Genomic DNA, 22,407 nt, shown 5'->3' on the forward strand with positions numbered 1-22,407 from the left:
CTGGACTATAGAACAGTCTATAGTCTGGACTATAGAACAGTCTATAGTCTGGACTATAGAACAGTCTATAGTCTGGACTATAGAACAGTCTATAGTCTGGACTATGGACAGTGTCTCTAAACTACACTATAGAACAGTCAATATCGACCTAAAGAGAATATGTTTCATTCGGAAACATGCATAATGCCAATTATTTTTGAATTGCATTTCTTTCGACTAACAAGTCCTTTAGATTGAAAACATTCGCAACTCTTCTGAATTTCATTAATTATCTGTACATAAGATTAACAAAATTATTTCAGAAGCCAACTGTTTGTGTCTTTCGGACACTAGCCAATAATACCTATGCCCCTATTATGGTTTACAACTCAACCCAGTTGAGTTGAAACTGAAACAACTTAACATTTTTTGTAGTTGTAATTATGTTGATGTTGCCAACCTAAAGTGTAACGTGTTTTTGTCACAAAATGAAAAAAAAATTATTAAATTGTGTTTTTCGTAAATAACTATTGAACATCTGTTTATAAAATAAACAAATAAAACAATTGAGTTGTTTTTTTCGAGTTGTAATTTGGTACAACTGATTTTGATAAGTTGCAATATTTTGCAAGAAAGTTGTAATAAATTTCAACCTTAAATTTTAAGTTGTTATCGATAATAGCAAATAGCAAAATTTCAACTAAAGAAGAGTTGAGTTGTAAACCATAATAGGGGCCCTAAACTTCTTCGATATATCGCATATTATCAACACCATTGCCACCAACACCACCACCAATACCGTTTCGATTCGATGAGACACGTTCACTATTACTACTGCAGCTATCACTACTATTTTGTCTTTTATTTTTCGTATCGTATTTTAGGAAAATATCTTCCAAAGTCGTTTCATTTACCGAATACTCTTCGACTACACCTTGTGTAGAATTAAGGAATGTTTCACATTTTGAAAATACCTCTGACCATTGTATGATATCGAATGATTTTATGAAATAGGTTAAAATACCAGCATGATTTTCACGTAATTTAGAATGGCTAAAAAAATGTTGTAATTTTTTGGTTACATAGTCAACATCATCTGGCGTTGCCTCGCAACTATGTAACTTAATACTAATGGTAAAGCCAGAACCATAAAGCTGTTTAAGTTCAGGAACATAACCCAAACATTTGAATTGTCCCTCAGCCATGATAGCTAGGCGATTGCATAAATGTTCACATTCATCCATGCTGAAAAAGAATAATTATTAAATATAGTTTTATATATAAAAACATCTTTTCAAACATTTTTATTTTATATAAGAAAAAATATTTTTTTTTAATAAGCTACAACTCACCTATGTGATGTAAGTACTAAAGTTTTGTCACGTTTTTGAAAATCTTGCATTGATTGCCACAGAAAACGTCTTGATATGGGATCTACACCTGTGGTGGGTTCATCTAACAACACCAACGAAGGACTGCCAATCTAAATACAAGGAAAAAATCAACTTTCAACAGAAGTCCTATCCAAGAATCTCTACACAAAATCTTACCATAGCAGCTGCTGTTTGTAATTTACGTTTCGTACCACCCGAATAATGTTTAACCTGTACATTTTTATATTTACTCAAATCCAATTTATCCAGCCAATACATTACTTCATCGTTTACTTCTTTAAATGGTATGCCACGCAATAAAGCCATATAACGTAACGTTTGATATGCCGTCATAAAATCATTTAGACAATCATTCTGTGGACAATAGCCAAAACGATAACGGTACTCTGGTTCGTTGATCAACAAGTCTATACCATCGATTTTGATGGTACCCTTGCTAAGGGTTTGATTAGCAGCAATCATTTCGAATGTTGTCGTTTTACCGGCACCATTAACGCCCAACAAACCGAAACATTCCTTTTTGCGTACGACAAAATTTAAATCATACACAGCAATCTTACGTTGGAATTGTTTGTGAAGATTGTGTACGATGAGTGGGAATTCATTTTCACCATTATCTGGAAATTAAAATTTGATATTTTTTTATTTCCAAAAAAGAAAAAAATTAAAAATGTTTTTGTCCAATAAGAAGTTTTCAAATATATCTATATTCTGGCCTATAGAACAGTCTATAGTCTAGACTATAGAACAGTATATAGTCTGGACTATAGAACAGTCTATAGTCTGGACTATAGAACAGTCTATAGTCTGGACTATAGAACAGTCTATAGTCTGAACTATAGAACAGTCTATAGTCTGGACTATAGAACAGTCTATAGTCTGAACTATAGAACAGTCTATAGTCTGGACTATAGAACAGTCTATAGTCTGGACTATAGAACAGTCTATAGTCTGGACTATAGAACAGTCTATAGTCTGGACTATAGAACAGTCTATAGTCTGGACTATAGAACAGTCTATAGTCTGGACTATAGAACAGTCTATAGTCTAGACTATAGAACAGTCTATATTCTGGACTATAGTTCAATCTATAGTCTGGACTATTGAACAGTCTATAATCTGGACTATAGAACAGTCTATAGTCTGGACTATAGAACAGTCTATAGTCTGGACTATAGAACAGTCTATAGTCTGGACTATAGAACAGTCTATAGTCTGGACTATAGAACAGTCTATAGTCTGGACTATAGAACAGTCTATAGTCTGGACTATAGAACAGTCTATAGTCTGGACTATAGAACAGTCTATAGTCTGGTCTATAGAACAGTCTATAGTCTGGACTATAGAACAGTCTATAGTCTGGACTATAGAACAGTCTATAGTCTGGACTATAGAACAGTCTATAGTCTGGACTATAGAACAGTCTATAGTCTGGACTATAGAACAGTCTATAGTCTGGACTATAGAACAGTCTATAGTCTGGACTATAGAACAGTCTATAGTCTGGACTATAGAACAGTCTATAGTCTGGACTATAGAACAGTCTATAGTCTGGACTATAGAACAGCCTATAGTCTGGACTATAGAACAGTCTATAGTCTGGACTATAGAACAGTCTATAGTCTGGACTATAGAACAGTCTATAGTCTGGACTATAGAACAGTCTATAGTCTGGACTATAGAACAGTCTATAGTCTGGACTATACAACAGTCTATAGTCTGGACTATAGAACAGTCTATAGTCTGGACTATAGAACAGTCTATAGTCTGGACTATAGAACAGTCTATAGTCTGGACTATAGAACAGTCTATAGTCTGGACTATAGAACAGTCTATAGTCTGGACTATAGAACAGTCTATAGTGTGGGCTATAGAACAGTCTATATTCTGGACTATAGAACAGTCTATAATCTGGACTATAGAACAGTCTATAGCCCAGACTATAGGACAGTCTATAGTCTGGACTATAGAACAGTATATAGTCTGGTCTATAGAACAGTCTATAGTCTGGACTATAGAACAGTCTATAGTCTGGACTATAGAACAGTCTATAGTCTGGACTATAGAACAGTCTATAGTCTGGACTATAGAACAGTCTATAGTCTGGACTATAGAACAGTCTATAGTCTGGACTATAGAACAGTCTATAGTGTGGGCTATAGAACAGTCTATAGTGTGGACTATAGAACAGTCTATAGTCTGGACTATAGAACAGTCTATAGTCTGGACTATAGAACAGTCTATAGTCTGGACTATAGAACAGTCTATAGTCTGGACTATAGAACAGTCTATAGTCTGGACTATAGAACAGTCTATAGTCTGGACTATAGAACAGTCTATAGTCTGGACTATAGAACAGTCTATAGTCTGGACTATAGAACAGTCCATAGTCTGGACTATAGAACAGTCTATAGTCTGGACCTTAGAACAGTCTATAGTCTGGACTATAGAACAGTCTATAGTCTGGACTATAGAACAGTTTATAGTCTGGACTATAGAACAGTCTATTGTCTGGACTATAGAACAGTATATAGTCTGGACTATAGAACAGTCTATAGTCTGGACTATAGAACAGTCTATAGTCTGGACTATAGAACAGTCTATATTCTGGCCTATAAAACAGTCTATAGTCTAGACTATAGAACAGTCTATAGTCTGGACTATAGAACAGTCTTTAGTCTGAACTATAGAACAGTCTATAGTCTGGACTATAGAACAGTCTATAGTCTGGACTATAGAACAGTCTATAGTCTGGACTATAGAACAGTCTATAGTCTGGACTATAGAACAGTCTATAGTCTAGACTATAGAACAGTCTATAGTCTAGACTATAGAACAGTCTATATTCTGGACTATAGTTTAATCTATAGTCTGGATTATTGTACAGTCAATATTCCAGACTATAGAACAGTCTATAATCTGGACTATAGAACAGTCTATAGTCTGGACTATAGAACAGTCTATAGTCTGGACTATAGAACAGTCTATAGTCTGGACTATAGAACAGTCTATAGTCTGGACTATAGAACAGTCTATAGTCTGGACTATAGAACAGTCTATAGTCTGGACTATAGAACAGTCTATAGTGTGGGCTATAGAACAGTCTATATTCTGGACTATAGAACAGTCTAATATTTGGACTATAGTTCAATCTACAGTCTGGACTATTGTACAGTCAATATTCCGGACTATAGAACAGTCTATAATCTGGACTATAGAACAGTCTATAGCCCAGACTATAGGACAGTCTATAGTCTGAACTATAGAACAGTCTATAGTCTGGACTATAGAACAGTCTATAGTCTGGACTATAGAACAGTCTATAGTCTGGACTATAGAACAGTCTATAGTCTGGACTATAGAACAGTCTATAGTCTGGACTATAGAACAGTCTATAGTCTGGACTATAGAACAGTCTATAGTCTGGACTATAGAACAGTCTATAGTCTGGACTATAGAACAGTCTATAGTCTGGACTATAGAACAGTCTATAGTCTGGACTATAGAACAGTCTATAGTCTGGACTATAGAACAGTCTATAGTCTGGACTATAGAACAGTCTATAGTCTGGACTATAGAACAGTCTATAGTCTGGACTATAGAACAGTCTATAGTCTGGACTATAGAACAGTCTATAGTCTGGACTATAGAACAGTCTATAGTCTGGACTATAGAACAGTCTATAGTCTGGACTATAGAACAGTCTATAGTCTGGACTATAGAACAGTCTATAGTCTGGACTATAGAACAGTCTATAGTCTGGACTATAGAACAGTCTATAGTCTGGACTATAGTGAATTTATACTCTTGATATGTATGTGTATGTTTATACTTTTAATGAAAAACTTTTGTGTTTTTTATTTATTTACCTTTAATAATTTTTTCCACACTAGATTTTTCTTCTTGTATAAATCTATCCTCTTCATTACTAATGGGACATTGTTCAGATTTTCCATTTGATTTACATAACTTTAAAGAATTTCTAAATAATTGACGACGTTTTTTATTCTCCACAACATAAAGAAATATAAACTGAAAATTTAAATTATTAAAGATTAAAAAAAAAACATTTATAACTATGAGATTCAACCAAACAAACTCACCATTATGGTAGGAAATACCAGAATGACATACATATAAAAAGTGTACAAATTTAAAACTTGTTTACTATTCAATTCTTGACGTATATGATCGGGTAAATGATCAGCATGATTATTAACAAAACGTTCATTAATTATACGCAACTGTTGGCATAAATTGAAATCGGGTAATAAACGTAAAAATGTTATATAGTTTTTAAATTTCATCATATCAGCCAGTGAAAAGGAGACTATAAATGGTGGTATAACTGCAAGGAAAGTGTTGCGAAATGTTATAAACTGATAACGATGGTTATTGAGGTAGACATTTTAACTTACATGATATATAGAATAGTACCACCAAACAGCTAGATAATGCTGATAGTGTTGTCACCATATTGGCAAAACAATAGATAATGGGCAAATATGTTAAACCATAAAAGAATATGGATATTGTTACATTACTGATATCTGTTAAATCATATAATTCTTTGGGCATTATAGCTGTTTGATAGCCATTAAAAGCTAAACATATTAATAGTAATAACAATATATCACATAATAATATACTGCCCCAATAAATACAGGGAGACATAGTTTGTAAACGTTTAAAACCACTGCGATTTTCCTTGAATGGCAGCATAGCAAAGTAAAACATCAACATAAACATGCCTATAAAAAGAAAAAAACATGTTAGTGTTCATTAACAGAAATTTTCTTAATATTCTTGTTATATTTACCAAAAGGTATAAGAGTGGCAAAATATATTAAATTTAATGAACCCGCCGAATCGTCACGCCTTTTATTGGTAATAATATTATTATTTTTAATTTTTTTATTATTTGTTAATTGTTGTTATTACTACTTACACTGCTAATGGTGCATATATAGTTTCCAATAAACGTTCTTTAGTATTTGCTGTCCACATATAAATAGCATTATCAATTAAATTGGCCAAAATTGCTGAACTATGCATCATATTTTCGGAATACAGTATGTTAACCGTTGGTCGATTCTCCCCAGAGATTTGCAGAGTACCCAAAACATTTTGTTGGAAATTATAAAAGTCATTTTTCATAATTTCAATTAGTTCTGAAAAGAAAATGTAAAAGAAGAGAAAACAATTGATCGTTATAATTTGGAAAAATCAATATTAAACAGTTATAGGGAAGGAAGAAGATAATACTTTATAATCAGGTTAATGTTTAAGGACAGAAGTTACTTATGCTATGTATACACGGTTGTTAGATCTTACAACGTTGGCAGTAAAATGTGCAGAAAATGTCTAATAATACGTTGCAAAAGAAAAATTTTTAAGTTCAGACAATTATTAGATATTTTCTGAACATTTTACTGACAACGTTGTAAGATCTGCCAATCGTGTATTACGGCTTTTATTTACTTAAGCATTATAGATATAATATCATTTCACCATAACAATATTAATTAAGAATAAAATATTTAAATTTATTGCGATCAAGGTCAAGATGTTGTGCAACCTGAACAGGTTATTACTGAGTGCGGTATCATTGGCTTTGTAATCAAAAGAGTAAAGTGCGTCTTTTCGACCTTTGTTGTTGAAGATGGTGCCATCTATTCGAGATCTATAGACATCCAAATCTATTACTTCATCCAAATCTCTGTTTTGTCTGAACTGCTTTTGTTTTACGTCTTAGGGCGGGTTTCTTACTTCTCAGTTAAACTAGGCTTAACTTGCTGTTAGATTAAACTCGGAACAAATTTAGGCGGACTTTAACCGATGATTGTGCTTTTCAGTTTTAGATTTAAGCTCAGTTAATTTTGTTAGTATTGCCAACTATTCACTCAAAAACATAAACAATGAACAGCTGTTTTTTTGTAAACAATACTTTTGTAAAATGGAAAATTTTGGAAAAATGTTAAATAAACATTTAAAACAATAATAAATAAAACAAATTAGAAAATTGCAATTTACTTAAAAAATTAAGTTTTTGTTCCAAAATTATTGTTTTATTGTTTTTGTTAATTGTGTTTTCTCACTTATAACTTGAGTTTAATTGGCCAATTACACTCAGTTAAACTAAGATAATATGTAACTTTACTGATAACTGAAAAACACGAAGATTATCTTTATCAGAAAAACTCGCCCTTAGTGTTATTGGCCAATTAAACTTAAGTTATAAGTGAGAGATCACAATCAACAAAAACAATAAAATAATAAATCCGGATGAAGAAAAACTTAATATTTTATGAAAATTAAAGACTCCGTAGATATAAGATACTGAAAGTTTTGTTAAAAGATAGTTTTGGAATATATACAGTAATCAACATCAACTAGTCTTTTAGGAAGATTTTTAATATGTGCATATAAAGTATGGAAGTTGAAGTGCCTTTTTATACCCTACACCACTATAGTGGGGAGTGTATTATACGTTTGTGCTGATGTTTGTAACATACAAAAATATTGGTCCAATACCCACCTTAAAGTATACCGATCGATTCAGAATCATTTTCTGAGTCGATTAAGACATGTCCGTCCGTCCGTCTGTCCGGCTGGCTGGCTGTCCATGTAAACCTTGTGCGCAAGGTACAGGCCGCAATTTTCAAGATAATTTGATGAAATTTATACCAAGCATGTTTTTTGGCACAGGGACGAAGCCTATTGAAAATGGTTGAAATCGGTCCATTATTTCACCTAGCCCTCCCGATTTGAACTTTTTATGCCATAATTACGTCAAATATTTTATTATCTCTCTAAAAATTGGCATAAATAAGTTTTACATAAGTATAAATGACACTGCAGATTTTCGTAAGGATCGGCCCTTATTTGACCCTAGCCCCCATACAAACCCCCCTTCAAAAAATGTCTTAAACGTCTAAAATTGACTTGTAACCATTTGTATCGCAATGAAACTCAACAAAACTAACTGTTATTTAAAAATATATCCTTTTCTCAAATTTACCGAGGATCGGCCCAATTTGACCTATATAAAGCCTCATTTAGAAATATTAGTTTTTTATCAATAAATTGCTTAAATATTTTGGAAAAATATTCAACATAAAAATTTCTTTGTAAAAAGTAAAAATTTTAAAAATATACTCATGGTGTAGGGTATTATATGGTCGGCCATGCCCGACTATACTTTCCTACATGTTTTATAATAAAACTTACCTGTGCATACTTACCTATAGACCAAGACATTCCATATGCTAGAGGTGCATTGCGAGCGTTACAAGGTAGTTTTGAATAAAACCATTATATGTGTCTGTCTGTCTAAACCCTAATGTTTATAAATTAAACATAAAAATATTTGTAAAAAACTTAAAAGTGCAAATAAAAGCCCTTAACCTAAAAGCGTATATTGCTTACCTAGACTTTAGATGCTATTTATCCGGAAAAAATTCAATAAATTTGTATTTATAAACCTAGCCCGATAAATTACATATATATTGTTATACCCTTTATATTTACTTACCTTCTTCGATGTCTGTAGAATTGGAATCCAGCGATAACTTTTCAACTTTAAAACCGGGATAACTTTCAATTTGTTGTTTTACAATTTGTGAAAAACGCAAAACATTTGCCGAAGAGTCATCGGGTATATTCATGTAAATAATGCCATTCTTATAATGATTCAATGTTAATTGAAGTCCATTGCCAAGTGTCATAATAGTCGAGAAATGTATGGTCATAATAGCAATTGTAGTCATAATAAATGGCATAGAAATCTAAAAAAGAAAATTCTATAATATAACAACATAATATGTAAATTAACATAAATTATTTACCAAAAATATTGACAAAAACCATTCATTTTTCATAAATAAAAGTTTTTTATAAGCTATAGCCAGAAGTTGTTGATAAACGTCAATATTTTTTAATTCATCTAAACGTTGATACGGCACTCTTATGCTGGCATCAGTATGACAATTAACAGCACCATCGATTTCATCATGTGGTGGTTCCACTTTCGGTACAGAACTAAAACCCGTAATATATTATTAAATCTATAAATAATTATTGCTATTTTCTTACAACTTACTTTAAAAATACATCTTCCAAAGTGGTGTCGGTAATAGAGATTGTATTAATACCTAATTGTATATGTTGTCTTTCCAAGATGGCCAAAATTTTTGAATAATTTTCTCTATAGTCATAGGGCAAACTTATGTTAACAGTTGGTGGCACAACATTCTAAAAAATAGTTTTTTTAATAATTGTTTATATTTTTTTTAAATCTATCCAACTTACCATAACTCTTGCTAAGGGTATATGCTCTCTTATCAACTCTAAACATTCTTCTATATTAAATTGACTGGAATTAGTACATAGCTTAAGTATGTAACCACTACCAATTTTATGTTTTAATTCTAAAGGTGAACCGGTCAATTGTAAACGTCCATTCGATAGTATACTTATGGTATCGCCTAATACTTCAGCTTCTTCCATGTGATGTGTGGTAATCAATATGGCCTTTGTTTTACGCAATTCCAATAGTATATCCCATAATTCACGTCGTGATTCAATGTCTAAGCCAGAGGAAGGTTCATCCAAAATTACAATTCTATATTAAAGAATAAGATGTCAATTTAAAATATTAAATAAATTATTTAACACTCACTTTGTTTCTCCTGCTATGGCTATACCCAAAGATAAGCGTCGTTTCATACCACCCGATAGATTTTTACCATATTCATTGGCTTTATCGCTTAAATTTAATTGTTGCAATAACTTATTGGCCAAAGTATTGGCTTCCTGATGCGTCAAGCCTCTTAACTAAAGACAAAAATATAAAAAATATAATTTCACTTTAAAATAAACAATGGTGGAAAAATTCTAAAGAAAATATTTTTCAATAGAAAATTTTATGAAAAGTTATCTAAAGAGAACGCTTTTCTATACAAGAATTTTTAAAAAGGGCTCGTTTCTTTTGAAAATAGTCTAAAAGAACACTTTTCTTTAGAAAAATATGTAAAGAAAACATCTTTCAATAGAATATTGTCTAAAAATTACACTTTTCTATAGAATAATGTCTTTTTTATACAAAATAGTGCAAAGAAGACAATTTTCTATAGAATTTTGTTAAAAAAAACACTTCTCTGTAGAAAATTGTCTAAAGAAGACACTCTTCTATAGAAAACTGTCTAAAGAAGACACTTTTCTATATAAAACTGTCTAAAGAAGACACTTTTTTATAGAAAATTGTCCAAAGAAGACACTTTTCTATAAAAAATTGTCCAAAGAAGACACTTTTCTATAGAAAATTGTCCAAAGATGACACTTTTCTATAGACAATTCTTAAAGGAAAACACTTCTCTAAAATTGTGTAAAAAGACACTTTTCTATAGAAAATTGTCTAAAGAAAACATTTTTCTATAGAAAACAGTTTTCTATAAAGAAAGGTTTTTTTGGACGCTTTTCAATAGAAAATTGTCCAAAGAAGGCACTTTTCTATAAAAAATTATCTGAAGAAAACCCTAGGTTAGGTCAAGAAGGATTATACACCGAAAAAGGGTATATATCCACTCGAAGACCATAAGGTCCATAGTGATTCCCTACAAGAAGGGAAGATTCAAAACAGAGAAACCAGGAAAAAATATAACAAAACAAGACTGAAAGAAAATTGTTAAAGAGGAACATAAATCGTCACAACCGACCCAGATCGATATGATTTCGTATCAATTCCGTCGCCTTCCTTATCGGTAGAATCTCTGCTTGGAAGACACTACATTTGTCAAGGAGTCTGAAAGATCGTTTTATGTTGATATCAGTGATATATACACCGGCACCCGGCATCCATCTTGGACCCCTCAGTGAAAACTGCACACCCACCAAACAGTCTATCGAATAAAAGCCAATCATCCCAAGTTGGAAATTTTATCATAATCTCTAGATAGACCTAATTCGACGTCATCTAACTTTGGCAATCTGAAATTGTCCACCTTATACCTTATGGTAAATAGTAGCAGTCCACTTTTAAAAGGATTAATACCCAATCCCTTATCCCTCGCCCATAACGAAAATTCACCAAGTGCAGTCTCCATGATGTCACTGATCGTGGATAGAAATTTTCCTTTGACCAGTATCACCACATCGTCCGCATTGGCAACTATCTTCCTACCCTTAGATTCGAATAGCCTTGGGATACAGTTAATCGCTAGTAGCGAAAGGCTCCCTCAATATCCGAAAACGCAGCCAGAATATAATAGCTATTCTTTAAGCCGTGCTCAACACAACATACCACCTCATGCGTGCACGCCACAAACTCAAACTCCCATTGGAAGTCAACCACATCTTTAGTTGCAAGACTGAATCTTGATAACTCCTTGACATTATCAATGGATTCACAGTATTGGGACCATGAAATCCTTTTAGCCCTTTTGAGATCAGCTTTATAGTTATTGAAACACATTTTATAGTTGTTCCAGTCAATAGATTGACCTATAATCTTGGCCCTTAGACCTTTGAGTTCTTAGTTCCTTGGACCGGACAAGATAGCTCATAGCTTTTCTTTTGTAGTTCTGTGAACTCGTTCCCCCTCTAAATCAGTGGGCAACAAATCGCACAAGGCCCGTTGTGCTAACCCAGACTCTACCCTATCATTTACGGTTCCCCAGTTTGTTTTCCTAAGATCTCTAAAAGGTGGACTCCTTCGTTGTGGTTCGTGACTTTGACACCAATGGTTTGGAGGGTCGTTCACTACCGAAGCCCTTTCCCTAAATGACATTCTTGCAGAGGTCAGTAGGAAAGCGGGCTGGAAGTTTACCAGTCCTCTTTACCTTTCCTGCTGCCGTGTCCACTTTGCTAGGGCTTTTTGGTGGTAGACCTTTGACCTCCGCAGCGCGCTCCGAAGACATGAGCGCACACCACTCTCTTTGCCTTTTGGCAGACTGCAGGTTGATGATGCTATCGACCCCGCACTCTATTGGGTGTTAACCGGGTTGATGACAGCATCCACCTGTTGTCTCCAGGGAGTGGACAAACCCAGAACGTCACCAACGGGGCCGTATATTCTCTTGAATTTAGCAACGCTTTGTTGGTGCCCTATGAGCAGGAGCCTCTCCCTAGACGAAAGCTTTAAAGAATCAGCCTTTGGCATCATAGACAGAAAGGCGAGAGACCTTCCTAGCCTTCTCCTACTTTGTTGTATCAATAATATCTCGTGGAGGAGCTCTTGGCTTCTTACGGCTACTAGCCGAACGACCTGTGAACGGTCTTCTCCCAAATGTCCCCTTTGAATCCCCTTGGCCTCTTTATCAGGTGATGTTATCTTAAAAGTCTGACTATCAACGAGCTCATCGTCAGAGATAAATTCCACAGATTCTGTGTGGCACCAGTATCAACAAAGTTGTCACTTGGCACCTCCAGTAGACACTCCATGTCTAAGTCGGTCAGTAAAAGACCTTCATGTTCAACTATTCTGGCATGAAGGTCATGTCATCCCAACCCCCCACGGTCTCCCTCGTTGACCGTGACGTCCGTATTTTCTCTCCCTAACAGGTTGACCACACCTTCCGTCATGTCGCTACTCTCATCCTTGTTTGTTTTTTTAATAGTTCCTCTATTTTGAATCATACTTGCACGTAGAGAAGGACAATCCACGCAGTGATGGCATACGTGGACTAGGCAACTATGTTACAACCGCGCTTTTCCATGACACTGAGCTGCTATCTATTACTAGCCATCCAGACCCTCGGCACTGCTACCACTCACCTTGACCTTAAAAGTACATATATAACACTATGTCTAACGGTAAAGTCTTTACTGCTCAAAGAGCCAAATCGAATAACATAGTGTATCATATATGTCATGATAGAAGGAAGTACGATTGAAAGATACCACACTCACTATCTTGACAAGATGAGTAACCTTTAGTTATACACTACTTTGAAACCATAACTTCCTGTGGCTGGATACCGAAGCATTAGTCATAGTAAGCTATAGTCACGATGTGTACTTAAGCCCTCGCATCACGACAAGATAGTTACCCTTGGCGAAGGGTAACTTTCTTTATATAGAAATTTGAAAGAAATCACTTTCTCAGAGAAAATTCTTAAAAGAAAATACATTTCAATTGAATTCTTATGATTTACCTTAGCAAAAAATACCAAATGTTGTTTACACGTCATATATTGCATGTAAATACTGTGCTGTGGACAATAACCAATTAAATGTCTATAACAAGTAGCATCACGTTCACTGCAGACCACAATTTTACCATTATCTTTAGGTATCATACCTAAAGGAAAAACATATATAGATGATAAATCGTAATCATTAAGTTTATACCAACTAAACTTACCCATTATCATATTTATTGTAGTTGTTTTACCAGCTCCATTATGTCCCAGTAGAACAGTAATTTGTCTATTTTTAATTACCATATTTAAACGATCTGCTATTAAGATGTTACGTCCAGAAGTTTTAAATTGTTTTTCCAAATCTTGTATTATAATAGCATCTGCTGTATTATCATTAATACAAGCTGTTTCATTAGTCGTTTGCTTTTGCCAAAATTCTGGCTTTAAGAAAAATAAATATGGTTGTTTTATACCACCAGGTCCCGGTAGTATATAGGAAAGATATAAATATAGTAAAGAATATACTATACATTGAAAGAATAGTATGCAATATATATGAAAAATGCTAAATGTTAAACTCTCCGTCAAATGTTCAAATAAATTCAAAAATTCAAACTTTTCATCTGAAAATAATAAAATAATTACACAATTTTATTATAAATAATTTGATATAAAAGCAACTTACACTTATTGCCAAATATTTGAAAACTATTCCAAGCATAGATAAAAGCATTTGGACTGAAAATGTATACAAATACTTTTTGTATAGAGCCCTCTATGTAAGCGAATATAAACGATGGTAATATTAATAGGAAACCACAATTTTTGGCATAAAACACTAAAGATAAAACAAAAACATAAAGATTTTTAAATAACAAATAGACCAAAAAGTTTTATTAACAATATTTTACTAACCCGAATTAAAAAATACTGATATTAAATATGTATACGACATAGAGGCCAATATAAAGAGCAATATTAAGATGAATGCATAAACTGCTGGTATAATGCCTAAAGCATTATAAACACTTGCCACAATTAAAACAGCTATAGCATATATCAAATACATAATTAAACGTACAATATAGAATGATACGCCATTAAGATATGACAAAGGTGAAGCTATAACAAGAAATTCCTAAAAATAAACAACACAGACAATTATACCAAACCTTGAATTTAAAAGAAAAAAACACATCCCCATTGAAAATAAGAAAGTAATAATCTTAACTTACCTTTAAACCATCTTGTTTCTCTTCCACCAATGGCACTAGAAAGGTAATCTCTAGCAATATAAAAAAGAATATGGGAAAGATTATACCAAATTGTATGCCAGATTCATTTTGAAAATAACCGCCACGCATAAAAGGCATTGCTCCAATTTCAACTGTTATATCTGGTGATATATTTGTTATTTCTTCTATATAGTTCATGTCAATGGAATGTTGTAGTCGTATAAAGTCCTTAAAATCTCTTGATTCTGAGATTAAAAGAGAATAGTAAAGGAATTGTAAAGTAAATTAAAACGTCTAAAGAAGAAAGTTAAATGTAGAAAATTGACTAAAGAAAATATAGAAAATTGTCTAAAGTAGACATTTTTCTATAGAAAATTATCTTAAGAAGACATTTATTTATAGAAAATCATCTAAAGAAGACACATTTCTATTAAATTGTCTGAATAAGACATTTTTCTATAGAAAATTGTCTGAATAAGTTATTTTTGTATAGAAAATTGGAAAAAAAAGAAATTTTTCTATAGAAAACTAGGTGAAAAATACAGTGTTCTACTGAAGACACATTTCTATAGAAAATTATCTAAAGAAGACACTTTTCTATTAAAATTGTCTGAATAAGACATATTTCTATAGAAAATTGTCTGAATAAGACATTTTTCTATAGAAAATTGTCTGAATAAGATATTTTTCTACAGAAAATTGTCTGAATAAGACATTTTTCTACAGAAAATTGTCTTAATAAGTTATTGTTCTATAGAAAATTGGCAAAAAATACATTTTCTATAGAAAACTAGGTAAAAATACAGTTTTCTGAATAAGACATATTTCTATAGAAAATTGCCTGAATAAGTTATTTTTCTATAGAAAATTGGCAAAAAAGACATTTTCTATAGAAAACTAGATAAAAATACAGTTTTCTACAGAAGACAATTTTTTATAGAAAATTATCTTAAGATGATAATTATTTATAGAAAATTATCTAAAGAATACACTTTTCTATTGAAATTGTCTGAATAAGACATTTTTCTATAGAATATTGTCTGAATAATTAATTTTTCCAAAAAAAATTGACAAAAAAACATTTTTCTGTAGAAAACTAGGTAAAAAATACAGTTTTTTACAGAAGACACTTTTTAATAGAAAATTATCTTAAGAAGACAATTATTTATAGAAAATTATCCAAAGAAGACACTTTTCTATAAAAATGTCTAAATAAGACATCTTTCTATAAAAAAAATTGTTCGAATAAGATATTTTTCTACAGAAAATTGGCAAAAAAAGACATTTTTCTATAGAACACGAGGTAAAAAATACAGTTTTCTACAGAAAACACTTTTTTATAGAAAATTATCTTAAAAAGACAATTTTTTATAGAAAATTATCTAAAGAAGACACTTTTCTATTCAAAATGCCTGAATAAGACGTCTTTCTATATCTTTCAAAAGAAAATTGACAAAAAGAGACATTTTTCTGTAGAAAACTAGGTAAAAATTACAGTTTTCTACAGAAGACACTTTTCAATAGAAAATTATTATAAGAAGACAATTATTTATAGAAAATTATCTAAAGAAGACACATTTGTCTAAATAAAAATATATTTTTCTATAGAATATTGTCAAAAAATACATTTTCTATAGAAAATTGTCAAAAAAGACATTTTTCTATAGAAAATCAAGGAAAAAATACTTTTTTCTAAAGAAGACACATTTTTATAGAAAATTTTCTAAAGAAAACACTTTTCTATGGAAAATTGTCTAAAGAAGTCACTTTTCTAATATCACTTTTCAAAATTGTCAAAAGAAGATTGTTTAAAAAAGACTTTTTCCATAGAAAATTGTTTAAAGAAGATGCATCACTTTCCTAAAGAAAAAACGTCTAAAGAACACATTTTTTATAGAAAATTGTTTAAAGATAACGCTTTTCTATAGAAAATTGTATAAAGAAGTCACTTTCTACAAAAAAATATTCTAAATGAGCTCTTCCCTAATGAAAATTTTCTAAGGAAAACACTTTTCTAGAAAAAATTCTATAAATATACTTTTCTTTAAAATATTATCTAAGGAACACATCTTGAGAACAGTGTCTAAAGGAATCACGTTTTCCAAATTCCGTCTCTACATACTTAATTTCATGTTTTTAGGTTCAATATATAGAAAATTCAAAAAGTACCTTTTGCAGAACAAAAAAATACCAAACAATCCCTATTGATTTGTTCATGTCTAATCCGGGTTTAAAAATTACTCTTTGAAAAACGAAAAAATACCAAAAAGTTCCCTTTTATGGGTTCTCACCTTATTCAGACTCTACATACTTAACTTCATATTTCTAGGTTCAATATTAGAAAAAATTCAAAAAGTACTTTTTAAAAACAAAACAAAAAGTACCAAAAAGTTCAATATAGAAAATTCAAAAAGTACCTTTTGCAGAACGAAAAAGTACCAAACAATTCCCATTGATTTGTTCATATCTAATGCGGATTCAAAAAGTACCTTTTGAAAAACGAAAAAGTTCCAAAAAAGTTCCCTTTTATGGGTTCTCATCTAATTCAGACTCTAAATACTTAACTTCATATTTCTAGGTTCAATATTAGAAAAAATTCAAAAAGTACTTTTTAAAAACAAAACAAAAAGTACCAAAAAGTACAATATAGAAAATTCAAAAAGTACCTTTTGCAGAACGAAAAAGTACCAAACAATCCCCATTGATTTGTTCATATCTAATGCGGGTTCAAAAAGTACCTTTCGAAAAACGAAAAAGTTCCAAAGTTCCTTTTTATTGGTTCTCACCTAATTCAGACTCTAAATACTTAACTTCATATTTCTAGGTTCAATATTAGAGAAAATTCAAAAAGTACCTTTTGTAGAACGAAAAAGTACCAAAAATGAAATTAAGTTTGTAGAGCCCGGATTAGGCGAGAACCCATAAAAGGGGACTTTTGAGTACTTTTTCGTTCAAAAAAAGGTACTTTTTGAATTTTCTCTAATATTAAACCTAGAAACATGAAATTAAGTATGTAGAACCCGATTTAAGTCAGAACACATAAAAGGGGACTTTTTGGTACTTTTTCATTCTACAAAAGGTACTTTCTGAATTTTCTCTAATATTGAACTTAGAAACATAAAATTAAGTATGTAGAGCCCGGATTAGGCCAGAGCAGATAAAAAGGACTTTTTGGTACTTCTTCGTTCTACAAAAGGTACTTTTTTATATTTCTATACTATTGAACCTAGAAATATGAAATTTGGCATGTAGGACCTTGACTAGGTAAGAACTTAGAAAAAGAGATTTTTTGGTACTTTTTCGTTCTACAAAAGGTATTTTTTGAAAATTTTATAATATTGAACCTAGAAACATGAAATTTAGCATGTAGGACCTTGACTAGGTAAGAACCTACAAAAGGGGATTTTTTTAGTACTTTTCGTTCTACAAAAGGTACTTTTTGAATTTTCTATAATATTGAACCTTGAAACATGAAATTAAGTATGTAGAGTCTAGATTAAGTGGGAACCCATAACAGGGGACTTTATTGGTACCTTACCGTTTTGCAATTGGTATTTTTTTAGTTTTTGTAATAAAATTTGTACTGATTGTTTTTTAACACGCCGTAGTGAAGAGTATATAAGATTCGGCACAGCCGAATATAGAACTCTTACTTGTTTTAATAGTAATTACTTTAAAACAGCTGAATGAAATTACAATTTCAATTTAAATTATTATTTTTGTAACAGAATGTTTAATAATTGAAAACAAAAGAATTTGCAATAACTATTAAAGTACTTATTTGTTTTATTCTACGAATATGAGATTCAAAAATCCTACGTTATTTACCATATAAAACGTGCCCTATATGGAACTTTGGATATGATTCGATTAACTCGCAATAAGAATTTTAATTAGCATTGATGAATAATATTACTATGTATAGATTTGTATTTACTTACGACTAAATGATGTATCCAAACTATCGGTCACATATCTTTGGTCCGTTCGCAATTTCATACGATTTGTATAAATAGTATACTTCAGAGTCTTTTCACCGACATTGGGCAATTCAAAATATACTCCCTCACAACGTTCCTTACATTCTTCAATTGTTTTCATCATTGTCTCGCGATGCGAGAATGTTTGTATATTTAAATCAGTACCACAAATTTGTTCCATAAATGTCACAACTTCGGGCGTGTCCGGGGCATAGAATGTTTGTTTATGTCCTATTTCCACGTCAAATAAACAGCCATTGTTCTAAAACACAAAAAAACATATTGGAATTTTTTTACTTAATTTCCTGCAGTGCCATAGGGAAATATAAAATATGTATGTACCAATGTATCAGGTCTTTCTGGATCAGAGTACTGTTGTAATGTATTAATTGGCTGATGCATAAAATATAACAATAGATACTGAAGGCCAAACAAAGCAGATATTATTACACCCAATGATTTCCAATGGAAACGTAATTCTATCAATTGTTTATAAACAAATAGTAGAAATATTTTTGTATTCATCATTTTTTAAGTCGTTTTTTTAACTGTCCAGACGCTTGAATCAAGTTTAATAAATAGACATTATTTGTGAAAAAAATGAAACATAGTAAATTAATCTTCTTATTTTTACAATGAATTTAATATTGTACAAAATACAATTGTTTTTTTTAATAACCAGCAGAGAAACAAGCCGAGCCAAAATTTTTGACGGCGGCTAATGCTCAATTTTTAGTTGGCAGCTAATTCGAAAAAATTCGGCGGCGACTGAATTTTAACTTGGTCTTTTAAAAAAAGTTAAAAATAAAAACGTTATTATTTATGCAACTTTATAAAACAAACTCAGAATTTATTTTCTTCTGTACAACAGAATTATGTCCGATTTTAATTATTAATAAAATCAGAAAGTCGACTTTTTACGAATCGAATTAGTTGATGGTTTTGTCATATGATATGGCATCTCATAATCTTTTGATTGTTTTTCTCCCTCTCTTTTACACAATCTTCTTTGACGTTTTATTTTCACTCGTATATTTATGTTGATTGCGTGAATATTTTTTTATTGTGGCGAAGATTTAATGAAGAAAGTTTCTAATTTGTGAATATTAATAAAAAAAGTCAATACAATTTGTAAAGACAATGGCTAAATTCTATAAATTAGATATAAATCGTACAGAATGGGAAATACCAGATACATACCAACAATTACAATCAGTGGGTAGTGGGGCCTACGGTCAAGTATGCAAAGGTAAATATACAAAAAGATAAATTGGAAATATTGAATTTACTTGTCTGTATAACAATCTGCTAAACATTTCTTAATGATGATAAGATATTCACATAAAATTATTTTTTTCTTTCTGGAAAAAAAATCCATTTAGCTGTTGTACGTGGTACAACTATGAAAGTGGCCATTAAAAAGCTGGCACGACCTTTCCAGTCAGCCGTACATGCAAAAAGGACGTATCGCGAATTGCGTTTGTTGAAACATATGGATCATGAAAATGTCATTGGTCTTTTGGATGTTTTTCATCCTGGACAGCCAGTCACTTCTTTGGAGAATTTCCAACAGGTCTATATGGTCACACATCTAATGGATGCTGATCTTAATAATATTATAAGGACACAAAAGTTGTCAGACGATCATGTACAGTTTTTGGTCTATCAAATCTTGAGGGGTTTGAAATACATACACAGCGCTGGTATTATACACCGTGATTTGAAGCCTTCAAATATTGCTGTCAATGAAGATTGTGAGTTAAGAATTTTAGATTTTGGTTTGGCCAGACCGGCCGAAAGTGAAATGACTGGTTATGTGGCTACCCGTTGGTATAGGGCACCAGAAATTATGCTGAACTGGATGCACTACAATCAGACTGTAGATATATGGTCGGTGGGTTGCATAATGGCAGAATTGCTTACGGGACGTACTCTATTTCCTGGAACCGATCATATACATCAGCTGAATTTAATTATGGAAATCTTAGGTACCCCACCAGAAGATTTTATGCAAAAAATATCCTCTGACAGTGCACGGAATTATATACGTTCCCTACCTGTCATGCAGCGACGTAATTTCCGTGATGTTTTCCGTGGTGCCAATCCGCAAGCCATTGATTTGTTGGAAAAAATGCTCGAACTCGATGCTGAGCAGCGCATAACTGCCGAACAGGCTTTGGCACATCCCTATATGGATAAATATCATGATCCTACTGATGAACAAACATCGCCTTTGTATGATCAAAGTTTTGAAGATATGGATTTGCCAGTGGATAAATGGAAGGAATTGGTATTCAATGAGGTCTTAAATTTCAAGCCTTTACCAGCCTATGCTGATGTTTTAAAGCAAGCTCAAGAACAACCACCACCATCATCTGCAGTAAATTAGTTTTAATAAGTTATAAATAACCTAGGCAGCAAAAATAACCTCAGATTTGCAAAATGTACTTAACCTCAGTTAAAGTAACTACTTATATAGATTTTTAAAAACTTTTTATTAACTTTAATTAATATTTTACTATTATTAAGCAAAAAAAAAAAAACGAAAACGTAACGTAAAAAAACTATGCCTTAAAATCGTTATCGATTTATTATTCTATTACAAAAAAAACATAAATACACGTTCAATTTGTTGGTGGTATATATTTTTTAAATATTCAAGTTATACATTAGATTTATAAACTTTTAAAAAATACGTTCAATTGTAATTTAAATTAAGCTTTCAATTAATAATTGAATAAAATTTAACTTAAATAGAAACGCTCCTATTTAACATTTTAAATTACACTGAGAGAAATGAAAAATTACACAGAGAAACGAAAAAGTTTCAAGTTTTCAAATCTTCGTGCCCGTCTTTTTACTGTGTCCATTTTTTTAGAGCCGGTTTTTGAATTGGCAATCAAATACCAATTAATAATCCGATTAGTTAATCAAAAAATAAATTTATTCCCATTTTAATGCCCTTTGATGTTTTTGAGTACAAGATTAAACTTCGCAGTGTTGCCATACAAAACAACAGAAAACGTCACTGTTTGTTATCAAAAGAATGTATGTTTTATAAAAGAGAAGAAGACAATTGTAAATGTAATAGGAAAATTATTGAAAACTTAAATTAAAAACTAAAAAATATATTTTGAAGTATCTATAATTTGTACTATAGATAAATCAATCATTTTAATGTTTATTTTATTAAAAAAATATCTGTTAACACTGAGAGAAATGAAAAATTACACAGAGAAACGAAAAAGTCTCAAGTTTTCAAATCTTCGTGCCCGTCTTTTTACTGTGTCCATTTTTTTAGAGCCGGTTTTTGAATTGGCAATCAAATACCAATTTATAATCCGATTAGTTAATCAAAAAATAAATTTATTCCCATTTTAATGCCCTTTGATGTTTGTGAGTACAAGATTAAACTTCGCAGTGTTGCCATACAAAACAACAGAAAACGTCACTGTTATCAAAAAAATTCATGTTTTATAATAAAGAAGGCAATTGTAAATGTTAAAGGAAAATTAATGAAAACTTAAATTAAAAACTAAAAAATATATTTTGAAGTATCTATAATTTATACTTATCGATAAATCAATCATTTTAATGTTTATTTTAGTAAAAAAAAATTATTATTTGCATCATCTTTTTACACTTTTGTATTGCAACTTTCTCAGATTTAACAGAAACC

The 22,407-nt window shown here is 31.5% G+C and overlaps 2 protein-coding genes across 2 annotated transcripts; one reads left to right on the forward strand and one right to left on the reverse strand.

Moving 5' to 3' along the window:
• Nucleotides 1-43: 43 nt before the first annotated feature.
• Nucleotides 44-19,434, reverse strand: LOC111686446 (phospholipid-transporting ATPase ABCA3). Its single transcript, XM_046956514.1, has 20 exons — nt 19,071-19,434; nt 18,690-18,990; nt 14,749-14,993; nt 14,429-14,651; nt 14,199-14,351; nt 13,735-14,136; nt 13,526-13,671; nt 10,054-10,208; nt 9,684-9,996; nt 9,475-9,626; nt 9,221-9,413; nt 8,908-9,160; nt 6,322-6,544; nt 6,193-6,251; nt 5,792-6,124; nt 5,477-5,721; nt 5,243-5,405; nt 1,530-1,990; nt 1,332-1,462; nt 44-1,224 (listed from the first exon to the last, which is right to left on the reverse strand). Exons 1-20 carry the CDS (start codon nt 19,254-19,256, stop codon nt 717-719), a joined length of 4,845 nt encoding a protein of 1,614 aa, XP_046812470.1. The 5' UTR covers nt 19,257-19,434; the 3' UTR covers nt 44-716.
• Nucleotides 19,435-19,756: 322 nt separating this feature from the next.
• Nucleotides 19,757-21,278, forward strand: LOC111686445 (mitogen-activated protein kinase p38b). The gene is made up of 2 exons (XM_046956516.1): nt 19,757-19,977; nt 20,111-21,278. Exons 1-2 carry the CDS (start codon nt 19,869-19,871, stop codon nt 21,115-21,117), a joined length of 1,116 nt encoding a protein of 371 aa, XP_046812472.1. The 5' UTR covers nt 19,757-19,868; the 3' UTR covers nt 21,118-21,278.
• The last annotated feature ends 1,129 nt before the right edge of the window (nt 21,279-22,407 follow it).

This window comes from Lucilia cuprina, chromosome 2 (genome assembly GCF_022045245.1).
Source record: "Lucilia cuprina isolate Lc7/37 chromosome 2, ASM2204524v1, whole genome shotgun sequence".
Lineage (NCBI taxonomy): Eukaryota > Metazoa > Arthropoda > Insecta > Diptera > Calliphoridae > Lucilia > Lucilia cuprina.

Coding starts and splice junctions, on each gene's coding strand:
- LOC111686445 (XM_046956516.1), top strand. CDS start 19,869: ATGGCTAAATTCTATAAATTAGATATAAATCGTACAGAATGGGAAATA. Junction 19,978..20,110: donor CTACGGTCAAGTATGCAAAG/GTAAATATACAA, acceptor AAATCCATTTAG/CTGTTGTACGTGGTACAACT.
- LOC111686446 (XM_046956514.1), bottom strand. CDS start 19,256: ATGATGAATACAAAAATATTTCTACTATTTGTTTATAAACAATTGATA. Junction 6,125..6,192: donor TGCCACTCTTATACCTTTTG/GTAAATATAACA, acceptor TTCTTTTTATAG/GCATGTTTATGTTGATGTTT. Junction 1,991..5,242: donor TGTGGAAAAAATTATTAAAG/GTAAATAAATAA, acceptor TTTAATTTCCAG/ATAATGGTGAAAATGAATTC.